The following is an 11,710-nucleotide window of genomic DNA, read 5'->3' on the forward strand; positions in this document are numbered from 1 at the left end:
AGATCCCACTCTCTTCACAGTGTATCTAATATCTCCCTTTGCTGAGCTCCGGAGGCTCACATTGACCTCTTGTTAATCAATCTTGGTGGGACACAGATACCCATTTTCTGGAAAGCTCACGGAACCTGATATCTGCCTGTGAGGAGCTTTTAGAAAGACCTCACAAGCACTCACCTACTCTCTCAGCAGCAAACTGCCAAACCAACCTCATTTCCTTAAAAGATGATGGAGGACTTAGCAGCCTCCAATATTGCTCTGAAATGAGAGAATGAAATTCTGCAGGCTCAAGTGCAGCAGCTGATGGAGGAAAATGCTGCCTTGCAGTCCCTCATCCCAGAACTCCAGAAGCCCCAAGCAGCCAAGGAGGATGAACCACTCTAGGAGACCCAGAGACCCCCCAGAGCCCCTGGATTTTCTAGCAGTCTTGGAACCCCAAGAGTACCCAGATGTCAAGGAGTCCCAGAAGCCCAGAAAGTCTCAGGACCTTCAAGCCTGGGAGACCTCAGCAGTCCAGGAGCCCCAAAAGTCCTTGGAGCTCCTAGAAGCTCCAGGGGCCCTGGAGCCCCCAACAACCCAAGATCCCCAAGCACCTCCAATAATCTACAAACTTTTAGGAGCCTGGAGATCCCAAAAGCCCTCAGGGGCCAAGGAGCCTCAGAAGCTCCCAATGGCCCAGGAGGACCATAAACCCCCAGAATTCAAGGAGGCTCAGAAGTCCTCAGATACCCAGAATGCCCCAGCAGGCCAGGAGCCCCAGAAATTAAGAGCCCCAGCACCCCCCAAATGGCCAGGAGCCACAGGAGGCACCAAAATGCCAAGATACCTCTAGATACCTGGAATTCTTTGAGTTTCCTGCTCCCCAGGAGCTCCAGGATCCTGAAGATGCCCAGGAATTCCTAGGACTCTCAACACCAAAGGAGTCCCTGGACAGTCTAACAGCTGCTGAAACAACAACAGCTTCGGAGTTTCCACAGTCTTCCAATGAGTGAGAGGCTGAAACTTTCCCCCTGAGTGTTCTTTAGCCTTCAGTATGGATACCCAAAAGATCCTGAGTTTCTGGTTCAATTGAAGAGTTCCATGAGAGTCATAGGGTGCCTGTATCCCACCAAAGCAGCTCTAGTAAGCTTTGTTGGCAACTACTTTTTAGGTAAAGAAGAAAAGTGGTTCCAGCCATTAGTAGATATTCAAAGCCCCCTGCTGGAGCAATTTGACAGTTTCAGACAAGTGCTTCAGGATACTTTTGACAATCCAGAAAACATGGAAGATGCCAATCACCACATCCATAAGCTCTGCCAATGAGAGGACCATATCCACCAGTATGCAACCCACTTCCACCTCATTATTCAAGAACAAAATTTGGGTGCAAGCACTCTCTGAATCCAATTTCAGGAAGGGCTTGCCAGTTCTATCTGAAGTGAACTGTCTCACACAAGCCCAGCTACCAATCTATCTGATCTGATCACCCAATACATCTCCCTAGAAGAGAAGCTAAGTGGTAAACCCGATCCAAGTCCACAAGATGCAAGTCCCTTTGAGAAGAGAGCTGGACTCAAGAGTTTACCAGCTGAAAACCAGCCAGTGCAGGCTTCAAGCTGTCACCAACACCTCAATGAAGCTGAACGAGCCCACCACCGTGAAGACCACGTGTGCCTCTACTGTGGACATACCAGTCATTTCACCAGAGATTGCCCTGTCAAGCCTCATCATGCCCAGCAGGTGGGAAACATCGAGGCCTGGTGGTAAGGGGGAACCCAGGTGGGCCAAACTACAAATATGCATCCCCCTCACTTACAGGATCCATATTTTGTACACTATGGTTTACTGTTGAAATACGACTGGGAAGACGACAGTTCTTTGAGCAAGCTATGGTGGATTCAGGCTCCTACAGGAACAGCATTGACCACTCTGTGTTCTTCGAGAGAAGCTGCCCATTGGCAGTAACATCTTTCCTCTGATGCTGGAAACTGTAGATGGCCATACATTGATTAATGGACCCATAACCAAGGAAACACCACCTGTTGAAGTTAAAATTGGAAACCATGTTGAAGAGCTCCAGTTTGACATTATTCATGTGCCAAGGTACCCTCTGATTCTTGGAATCCACTGGCTTGAAACACATGATTCTAACGTCGAGTGGAGTACCCACACTATATCTTTTCCATCCCGTTATTGTCACTACAATTGCTTCAGGCACAGGTGGAATAGAAGACATCATGATGAAATAATTGCTGGGTAGATTCTTTGTCCTAGTGACTGCTCCAAGAAACCTATCTTCTGTAACCTCAGCTGTCATCAGCATTTGCTGCTCCCAGAATCTTCCACTGAATCTCTGGCAATGAACTAAGGCTACCTGTACAACAACCCTGCCTCTTGGATTGTGAACTGAACCTGATAACTTTGAGTTGCATTTTTTTTCACCAACCCTACATGCCCCCTTCTTTGAACCCTGCATTAATGTGGGGCTGTTTTAATTACAATTTATTCTAACAACATTCATGAGAATAGATAATAGAAACTAACATCTAAAAATGTAGTTGTTATATTGACTTGATTTTTTCCTTATCAAGAGTTTCTTTATCACAACAATTGCAGCATCTTTTCAATAAAGAAAATAAATCTGCAAGTGATTTTTTAAAAAACCAATAAACCTGCAAATTCTACTAGTGTTATAATTATTTCTTGGTTTATCTGAGTGAATGAATAAGACACAAGTAAATTAGGAGGGAGAGAGGGAAGGAAGAAGGGAGGGAGGGAAATGAAAAGTCTCAAAGCTTGAATATTCCAGGAGTAGTGACATGTCAGTGAGTGATGGGGTACAGGAAGATGGAGAGAGCAGGGGACTGGTTGGAGTGGAGATAGACTGGATGAGAAACGGAGGAATTAGAGAGGGGATAGAGGGAAAGTTTAGAAGAGGGTTTGGGGAAAATTAGAAGGAGGTCGAAAAGGACTCAGAGGAGAGTTAGGAGCTGCTGAGAGGAGGGGTGAGAGGAAGGGTAAATTCCTACAAAATTAAGGGCATGCTGACAGAGACATTGAGCAGCTTTGAAAGCACACTTCTTGGACTTCATAAATTAACCAAACAAAGAAAGGCCCTGGAGAAGATAATGAGATCCCTCAATAACCAAGCTTTCCTGGTAAAGTGACAAGATCTTATTCCCTGCAGCAGGGAAATTTGCCCTAGAGTTTATGCCTATTAATGTGTTTTTGTTGGTGCACAGGAGCAGAGAGGAAGGAATCAGCTTTCAACACTTGCAGATCATTAGTAGCCAAGTGTATCTGCTCTGCTAGACAGGCTGCTTGCATGACACATAGACGGAGTCAAGTCAAGGAAAGGAACTTGTGTTCTTATGAACCTGAGAGGGGCTAATGTCCCAACTTAAATCACACAAACAGATGAACTACAGGGTTGGGAGTGTGGGCAGAAGGAGTTGAATCTCCAGGTCTCCAGGGATTTCCAGAAATATGAAGAGTATGTTTCCTCTGTATTTCAAACACTCCTTTGTGAGTCTTTCTGAGGCCATTTGAAGGAGATTTTGCCTCTTACTTAGACAAGTAAACAATATATGATCATAACCCTAGAAGGAGATAGGTGAGGAATGTACCATTCATTGAGCCACTAATATCTTCCAGCTACAATGTCTGGCATGTTATATACATTAATTATTTCCTTATTTCTAGAACAACCCAGTGAAGTAGGTATGTTTGCTCCTGTTTCATCAATGAGCAAACAGTGCTCCAGCAAAGCTGGTTCACTCATCCAAAATCACAAGCTAATAAGTTGGTAGAGGCTTCTTTGGCTTTTGAAGCCTATGCCCTTTCCTCTATCGCATGTGAATATCCATAATTCAGTGGTGAGAAACAAACAAGACTGTGGCAGCAGAGACCTAAGTTAAATAATCCTAAAAAGTAGAGGAAAACTCAGAATAAAAATTGCAGAGACCATTTCATAGTAGTTCTGGTTCCCCAGTTCCCTTGAACTCACCCCAAATGCCTCATCATCACAAACTTCCCTTTTGTATCTCTTGAAGAACTTCCTTTTTTGAACTAGTGGTATTTGTTTTCATGGACATTGGCCCCACATGAACAGTTATTTACCTGTAGGACCTGTGCACTATATAGCGGTGTTTGTATCACCCCTTAGATTGTCTGAATAACCATTTCCATAACCAATCCAAATCCTCTGAAACCTTAAATTCTACCTCTTCTAGTTTTCACTGGCCTCCACTTCCTTCCCTGAATAGTTTAACACATTTAATCATCATATACCATCTTGAGGTATATGGGGACAATTTTTAGGTGTATCTCCTATAACTCCCAACCTACCCCCACAACACACACAGATAGCCTGAGTCACAGAGATGAAATCTTCTACATGCCCACATTTGATAGCATAGCCTAATACAGTGCCCTGTACAGAGAAGTTCTCCAAAGTGACTGATTCAATGACATTGAATTACCACTAACCAGAGAAGGGTGCTCATTTATATATCATGGGTTCTTATTTTTTTTCTTCACTCAATTGCTTATCTCTACCACCAAAATCAAGCACTATCTATCAATGTAGAATTCAAGACAAAAATACTTAAAGCCACTATAAAGGAAAAACACCATTTGCCAAAATACCTGAGGCTATCAGGACTGAGAGGATACAAGGGACACAGGACTTGCCGTGTTAAAACTAGGAACAGTTCCGGGAAAACTGAGATGGTTTGTCAACTGACTTGGGCTCTACATTTTTCTATCTGGCTTTAGAGGCTTATTTGACTACAGTACAATTCTTTGTTTCAGGAAAAAGATCCATTATCTAATCATATAATCACAGAATTTGTGAGTTGTAAAAGACTCAAGAAGTCTATTTCCTAAATTTTACAAATGAAAGCGTTGAGGAGGCTCAGAGAAAGGAAAGATACTTAATCAAGATAACTTACTGCTATCTAGATCTCCTGACTCCATATCCAGTGTTCTTTTCACCAGAAGCTACAGTTCTAACCCAGTAGTTAAAACTCAAATATGTGGCCAGGACTGAGCTAGGTACTGTGGACAGTGTCTATAAAGTATAACATGAGAGGTTTGCAATGTGATGAAGGAGAAAAAAATTAGCAAGCATCAGACATGGCTTCCCAGGTGGCTCAGTGGGTAAAGAACCTGCCTGCAATGTAGGAGATGACGGAGATATGGGTTCGATTACTGAGTTGGAAAGATCCCCTGGAGAAGAGCATGGCAACCAATTCCAGTATTTTTGCCTGGAGAATCCCATAAATAGAGGAGCCTGGCAGGCTACAGTCCATAGGTTGCAGAGAGGCGGACATGACCGAAGCAACTGAGCACACAGCACACAGACAGCTAGCATAAAATCAAACATGTAGTAACAAACACACCAAATACAGCAAGCTGATAAAGGCAACAATAATACCTACTATTTAATGAGCACTTGGGTTGTACCAGACTTTGGACCAGGTGATTCAGGTATTTGCAACTGTCTGCATGGCAGATTTTATTATGCAAATCAAATATATTACTCCAGTTCTTAAAGTACCTGTATATTTCAAAAGCTATGCTTTTAAAAGATTTTTAAGGATAAATGATTTTAAACTTTAATAGTACAATATTCAGCATATTACTAGATATCAAATATTAAATTACAAGAGCAACATATGAGTCAGAACACTAGGGGCCAGGAGATTAAGAATAAATTCTTAATTTCATCACTTACTAGCTATACAACCCATGTTGTTCATGAAATAAGGAATATAATACTTCTTTTACCTACCCAACAAAGTTAAAGCATCAAATGAAATATCTCGTGTTTAAAAAGCATTATGAGATAAACAACAAGGTCTAACTATATATCACAAAGAACTATATTCAGTATTCTATAATGAACCATAATGGAAAAGAATATGCATGTATGTATATGAATCACTTTGCTGTAAACCAGACACTAACACAACATTGTAAATCAACTATATTTCAATCAAAACTTTAATTAAAAAATTTTTAAAAATTAGAAAGTTGAAAATGCTGTATAAATAAATGGTATTATAGTAACTTATGTTTGGAATAATGACCCCAAAGACCTTCATTGTATGAAAACACAGGTCTAATTTAATTTCAATTTTACACACCTCTAGTAAGTATTTTCTACATGCTGGACACTCTATATTGTCAATCAAAGCAAGACTCAGTTATGTTTAATATAAATACTGCATTAAGTAATTTTTGGTATTATAATTAAAGTATTTGAAATATGAATAATAATTCTTGTCCTATGTACCAGCACTCTATTTACCAGAATATTATGCTATTTAAAATGCCACTTCCTTCCTAGGGCATATCAACTAAATTATAATATAATTGGTCTGAGCTTTTTCTTCATCTACTTAGCTCAACCTAGAGAAAACAAGTCAGAACAAGGTTAATATTTATGCACACACCAAAAGAAAATTAAAATTAAAACTCATGTGACTGCTATCACTTACATTTCCAATTTATATGATTTCTAAGTAAAAAATAATTGAAAATTAAAAGGTCAAACTGTAGCAGCCTCTGAGTAAGTCATGATGTCTGTAGGAAACAATTGCTATCATCATTTAATATGACTAATAAGACTCTTATTTCACTTATTATCTGCTTCACAGTGATTCTAATATGTGAGAAAGTTTGATGAAGTGTTTTTAGTTTGGAGAATGTGGGATGTGTTCTAACTAGGTTAGTCGGAGAGGGGAGAAGTAACACATGCCAATGGTAGTCAAGTACAAAGTGTCTTACTTGGCTCAAATGAGAGGATCATTATATATTCTGATACAGATTAAAATGGGATATGGGACAGAAAAATGGGATATGGGAGAGAAACACAGGATAGTCATATGTGTACAGGATATCTGGTAACATAGAATTCACATGAGAAAAAGAAAGCATGAAATTTTACAACCACACAGAACAGAATGTCTGAAACTCTACAGCTGAGCTCACTGTTTTTCTTAGCCTTTTTCACATTGCTTTTTTCCTGTCAGTTATACCACAGATACCACATAATAGACAACAAGTGAACCAGCTGCATTACTAGTGAAACTCTTCTGATTATTGGAAGAAAATAAAGCTGAAAGTCAATATTAAAGGCACTAAAAAGGTGAATGCTGAAGGGAATTTCCATATTTCAACTTCTACTTTTACAACACTGCCTTCCGTTGTAAAATTGAGCATGTATTTGAAGCAATGAGGGAGAGATCAATTAGGGACAAGGCAAAGTAAAATAACACTTAAGAATTAACAATATTTAGTGGGAAATGTTATTATGCTCCAAAAGTTTTGAAATAATTAAGCTAAAATAAAATGTAGAAAACAAGAAGCCTGACATGGAAAGCACCAGAAATTGGTGGTCCCAGCCACTTTCTGTTACTCTCTGTCTTCTCTCCAGGTTTCCTCTCTTTCTGGACTTTTTTCTTTCTGCTAACCTGTTGGAAACCTAAATAACCAAATACTCACACATAATTAATCATTAATAGTTTGTAATAATAAGCCTTTTTCCTCACTGCCTTTCCATATGGAGAAGAAAGGCAGATCAGAAATATTCTTCACACTAATTTAATAACTTTGTGAAAGCCTTTTTAAAACAATAAACATATTGTTTTATATATGGAGAATGCATAGACAGGCAAGGGCTAAGAAACTTTAATTTGCACATATGATGAGGCTAAGTGAGGAGCAGAGAAGTAGTCAGGATATCTAAATATCAGATTTAATTTATAACTTGCCCTGTGGCACTGGGTAAGTTAATTAGCCTCTCTTTTGAGGTTCAGTTGCTTCATAGAAAAATTGTGATGATGTTATCTTTGCTGCCTTACTTAGTAAAATATTGCAAGAGGAATTTAGTTATTCAATAGCTCTATGATTAAATTCTACTATGTATCAGATACTGAATTAGAATGAAATGAGATAATAAATATCAAGATTGAAAGCCCAGATATAAGTTAGAGTGTTATCATTGCTCTAAAAGCTGCCTAATTCCGAAGGGTTATAGTTTTGCACAAAGAATAAATTAAAAATTAAAAGGTACATCAGCTTGACACTTTCTTTTGTATTTTGTACTCTAGAAAGTTTCCATTATTACCTCACACTTTCTAGCCTATAAAAATTACCAAAATTACATAAGAATTAATATTTTTCCTCTCTATGAGATATGAAAACTCTGATTATCATTTAAAAGAGTACAGACATGCATAGCAACTATCAGTATTATCACTACTATTAATTTTTTTATTACTCATAAAGAAAAGTAAACATTTAACAAGCAAGCATCTACTGTTCACCACACTCTGTGCTAGCTACTTTACCTATGAAATCTCATTTAAACTTAACAAATACCTAGTAAGGTGTGTATTATTATACCCATTTTATAGGTTCAATAACCAAGTCTTAAAGAGGAAAAAGTCACTTGGAGAAACTGGTGAAGTTCTAAAAGAAACTCAATTCTCAGTCTCAAATCTCATGCTTTTTCATACCCATAGAAAGAATACTAGAGCTGGAATAGTCCATATTTACTGATACAGACACTGCTGTCCAGAGAAATCAGATTCTCCATAAAGGCCATAGAGCAAGTTAGTGACAGAGCCAGATCTAAAATGCATATCTTCTGTTTTCCACTTTAATGTATTTTTCTTTTAAATTTTACTAATGTATATGGTGCCAATTTAACTATATTCAACAATATGATTAATTAATTGAATAAGAAGTTAAGCAGAATTATTCTTAATGTTTGTAATTTACTAAACACTATTTTTCACAAGAACTAAATTTAAAAAGAAAAAGAATTTTAATATATGAAAGCAAGTTGGAAATATTTTTTCATTTTCATTTTATATGTTGCTTTGGCTAGTAGTTTCCTGCCTTTTTTAAAGCTTTATCGATTTGTTTCCTGTTTATTGGTTTTTCAAGTAAAAGAGAAAACACTGTTAAAAACTGCAACTAAAAAACATACTACCCAACACTATAAACCATTAGACATCACAGAGTTCTAGAACACTGATTCCAACCACAGTAGAATATGTTTATTTCAAGTGAACATGGAATATTCTTCAGAATGGGCCATAAAATAGCCATCAACATATTTAAAAGGATTGAAATCTTACAAAGTTTGGTCTCTTAATGGAATAAAATTAGAAATCAATAACAGAAGAATATTAGAGAAATTCCTAAGTATGTGAAAATTAAACGTTTCTAAATAACCAATGGTTAGAAGAAGAAATCACAAGGGAAATGAGAAAACCCCTTGAGATGAATGAAAAGGAAAACATAATAAAACTTATGGGATGCAGAAAAACCAGTGGAGGGAAATTTATCATCATGAAGACAGATTTTAATAAAGAAGAAAGCTAATATGCACCTATTATATAGCACCGGGAACTATATTCAATATCTAGTAATAATCTTTAATGGAAGAAAAAGAAGAAAGACCTCAAATCAGTAACTCAACCTTCTACCTTAAGAAACAAACAAAAAAACTCCACAAACTAAACCCAAATAAGGCAAAAGGAAGGAAATAACGACATTTAGAGCAGAAACTAATGAAACAAAGTACAGAAAAATAATAGAAAAAAATCAATGAATTCAAAAGTTGATTTTTTAAGAAAGATTCTTTAGATATACTGTCTTGTACTCCCTGCTCCCTTACTCCTGCTTCTCATCTCCCTGATAAACTGCCAATGTTCAAGTCCTTATCTTGGGTTAAATTTGAAAATCTGAGTATGCTAGCTTTGCCATTTACTTATTGTGTGACTTGTCTATTTCAGTGAGTTTCTTTGCCCTTGACAGAGAAGATCAATATCTCAAAAGAACACTAGGTTTGCAGCCAATATACTTGGGTTTTAATAAACTTCATCTTTGTCTTTTTACAACTGTTAAATCTCAATTTCCTTAATCTCTCCAAATCTATTTCCCCATTTACAAAATGATGATTTAGACCTCCCTCATGGGGCTTATGAGAATACCAAATAAGGCCCAAAAAAGTGAGAATATCTTGGAATCTATAAATTATCATCCAAATATGAGATTACTTTTTATAATTGGAAGGCAAGGGATAATACATTTCTTAATTGAGAGATGGTAATAAAGAAATTGTTTTTATGCATCTTAACTCAAGTACAATGATGCCAAATTTGAATTGGGTCATTTTATACTTACTGAGAAGTATGTTTCCTCACTTCACCAGGGATGATATTCTAAGGCTTCAAAAAAAATTACAGGACTCCCGCGACGCCGACGACGCCATTTACGAGCTGAATGGCAAGGAGCTGCGCGGCGAGCGCGTGATCGTGAAGCACGCCCGCGGCCCGCGCCGGGATCGCGACGGCTACAGCTACGGAAGCCGCAGTGGTGGAGGTGGATAGAGCAGTCGGAGATCCTCTGGGAGAGACAAATATGGACCACCCGTACGCACAGAATTCAGACTTATTGTAGAAAATCTTTCTAGTCATTGCAGTTAGCAAGATTTAAAGGATTTCATGAGACAAGCAGGTGAAGTAACCTATGCAGATGCTCACAAAGAACGCACAAATGAAGGTGACATTGAGTTTCGCTCCTACTCTGACATGAAGCGTGCTTTGGATAAACTGGATGGTCACGATCTAGAAGACGGTCACGAAGTAGAAGTCGTAGGAGCAGCCGCAGTAGATCTCAAAGTATCTCAAAAAGTCGCTCCCGATCCAGGTCTCAGAGCAAAGGTCGGTCACGGTCTCGTTCCAAAGGCAGGAAATCTAGATCAAAAAACAAATCTAAACCCAAGTCCGATCGGGGCTCCCGTTCATGCTCTCGGAGCAGATCGAAGGATGAGTATGAGAAATCTCGAAGTAGGTCTCGTTCTCGATCTTGTTCCCCCAAAGAAAATGGAAAAGGTGATATAAAGTCCAAATCTAGACCAAGGAGCCAATCCCGTTCCAATTCACCCCTACCTGCTCCACCCTCAAAGGCCCGTTCTGTGTCCCCTGCACCAAAAAGAGCTTCAAGATCCCATTCTAGATCTCTTTCAAAGTCAAGATCACGACCCAGATCAAGTTCCAGAGATTAACCCAGAACTCTCCATTCTTTGCACACTATTACAGAACACTTTCCTACTTGCTTAGTCAGTTACTCTTTCATGTTTCTACTTGGCCTCTTCTGCAAGAAGAAACCTCCCAAAACGGGCACACAGAAATTGGATTTGTAGCCAAATTTGATGGAAAAGATGATGTTCTAAAGAAATGGCATGAAGTCAAAGGTCCTCTCCCTTCTTTGTAGAATTAAGATAACTTTGATTTTATAGCTTTTGAGCTAAAATAACTTTTGTAAAGATTAAGCTCATTTAGATTTTTTTTAAGTATTTCAGCAGGATCTGCTGGAGGGGTTTTGTTATTGTTATATTTGTTTGCTTGATTTTAAATTAACCGTTTCAGGCTTTGAATACTTAAGGCTTTAGAGGGAGAACCCAATTTTCAATTATGTTGGCTTTTTATAAAGCTTGAGTTATGTAAGATTTCAATAAAAGTTTGCTACCAAAAAAAAAAAAAAATTACAAATTTCTGCCTCCTGAAACAGCTAGAAAGCACAGAATAGCTCTCATTCCTTCTTGTCATCAGCTGGCCTCATACAATGGCCTCCATTTGACCTGGAGGGCCTACAAGTGCCCAAGACTGGCAGTAACAAGCCCAATACTAGTTGCTCATTATTTTCCCTTAAG

The 11,710-nt window shown here is 38.4% G+C and overlaps 1 protein-coding gene and 1 pseudogene across 1 annotated transcript; both read left to right on the forward strand.

The window, feature by feature from the left end:
- The first annotated feature begins 222 nt into the window (after positions 1 to 222).
- RTL3 (retrotransposon Gag like 3) lies at positions 223 to 1,743 on the forward strand. Its single transcript, XM_061137605.1, is given in 5 exon segments — positions 223 to 365; positions 367 to 651; positions 716 to 1,011; positions 1,014 to 1,043; positions 1,046 to 1,743. Coding segments are annotated over 5 exon segments (1,452 nt in total).
- Positions 1,744 to 10,187: 8,444 nt separating this feature from the next.
- LOC133052740 (serine/arginine-rich splicing factor 6-like) lies at positions 10,188 to 11,370 on the forward strand (annotated as a pseudogene).
- The last annotated feature ends 340 nt before the right edge of the window (positions 11,371 to 11,710 follow it).

Source organism: Dama dama, chromosome X, assembly GCF_033118175.1.
Source record: "Dama dama isolate Ldn47 chromosome X, ASM3311817v1, whole genome shotgun sequence".
NCBI lineage: Eukaryota > Metazoa > Chordata > Mammalia > Artiodactyla > Cervidae > Dama > Dama dama.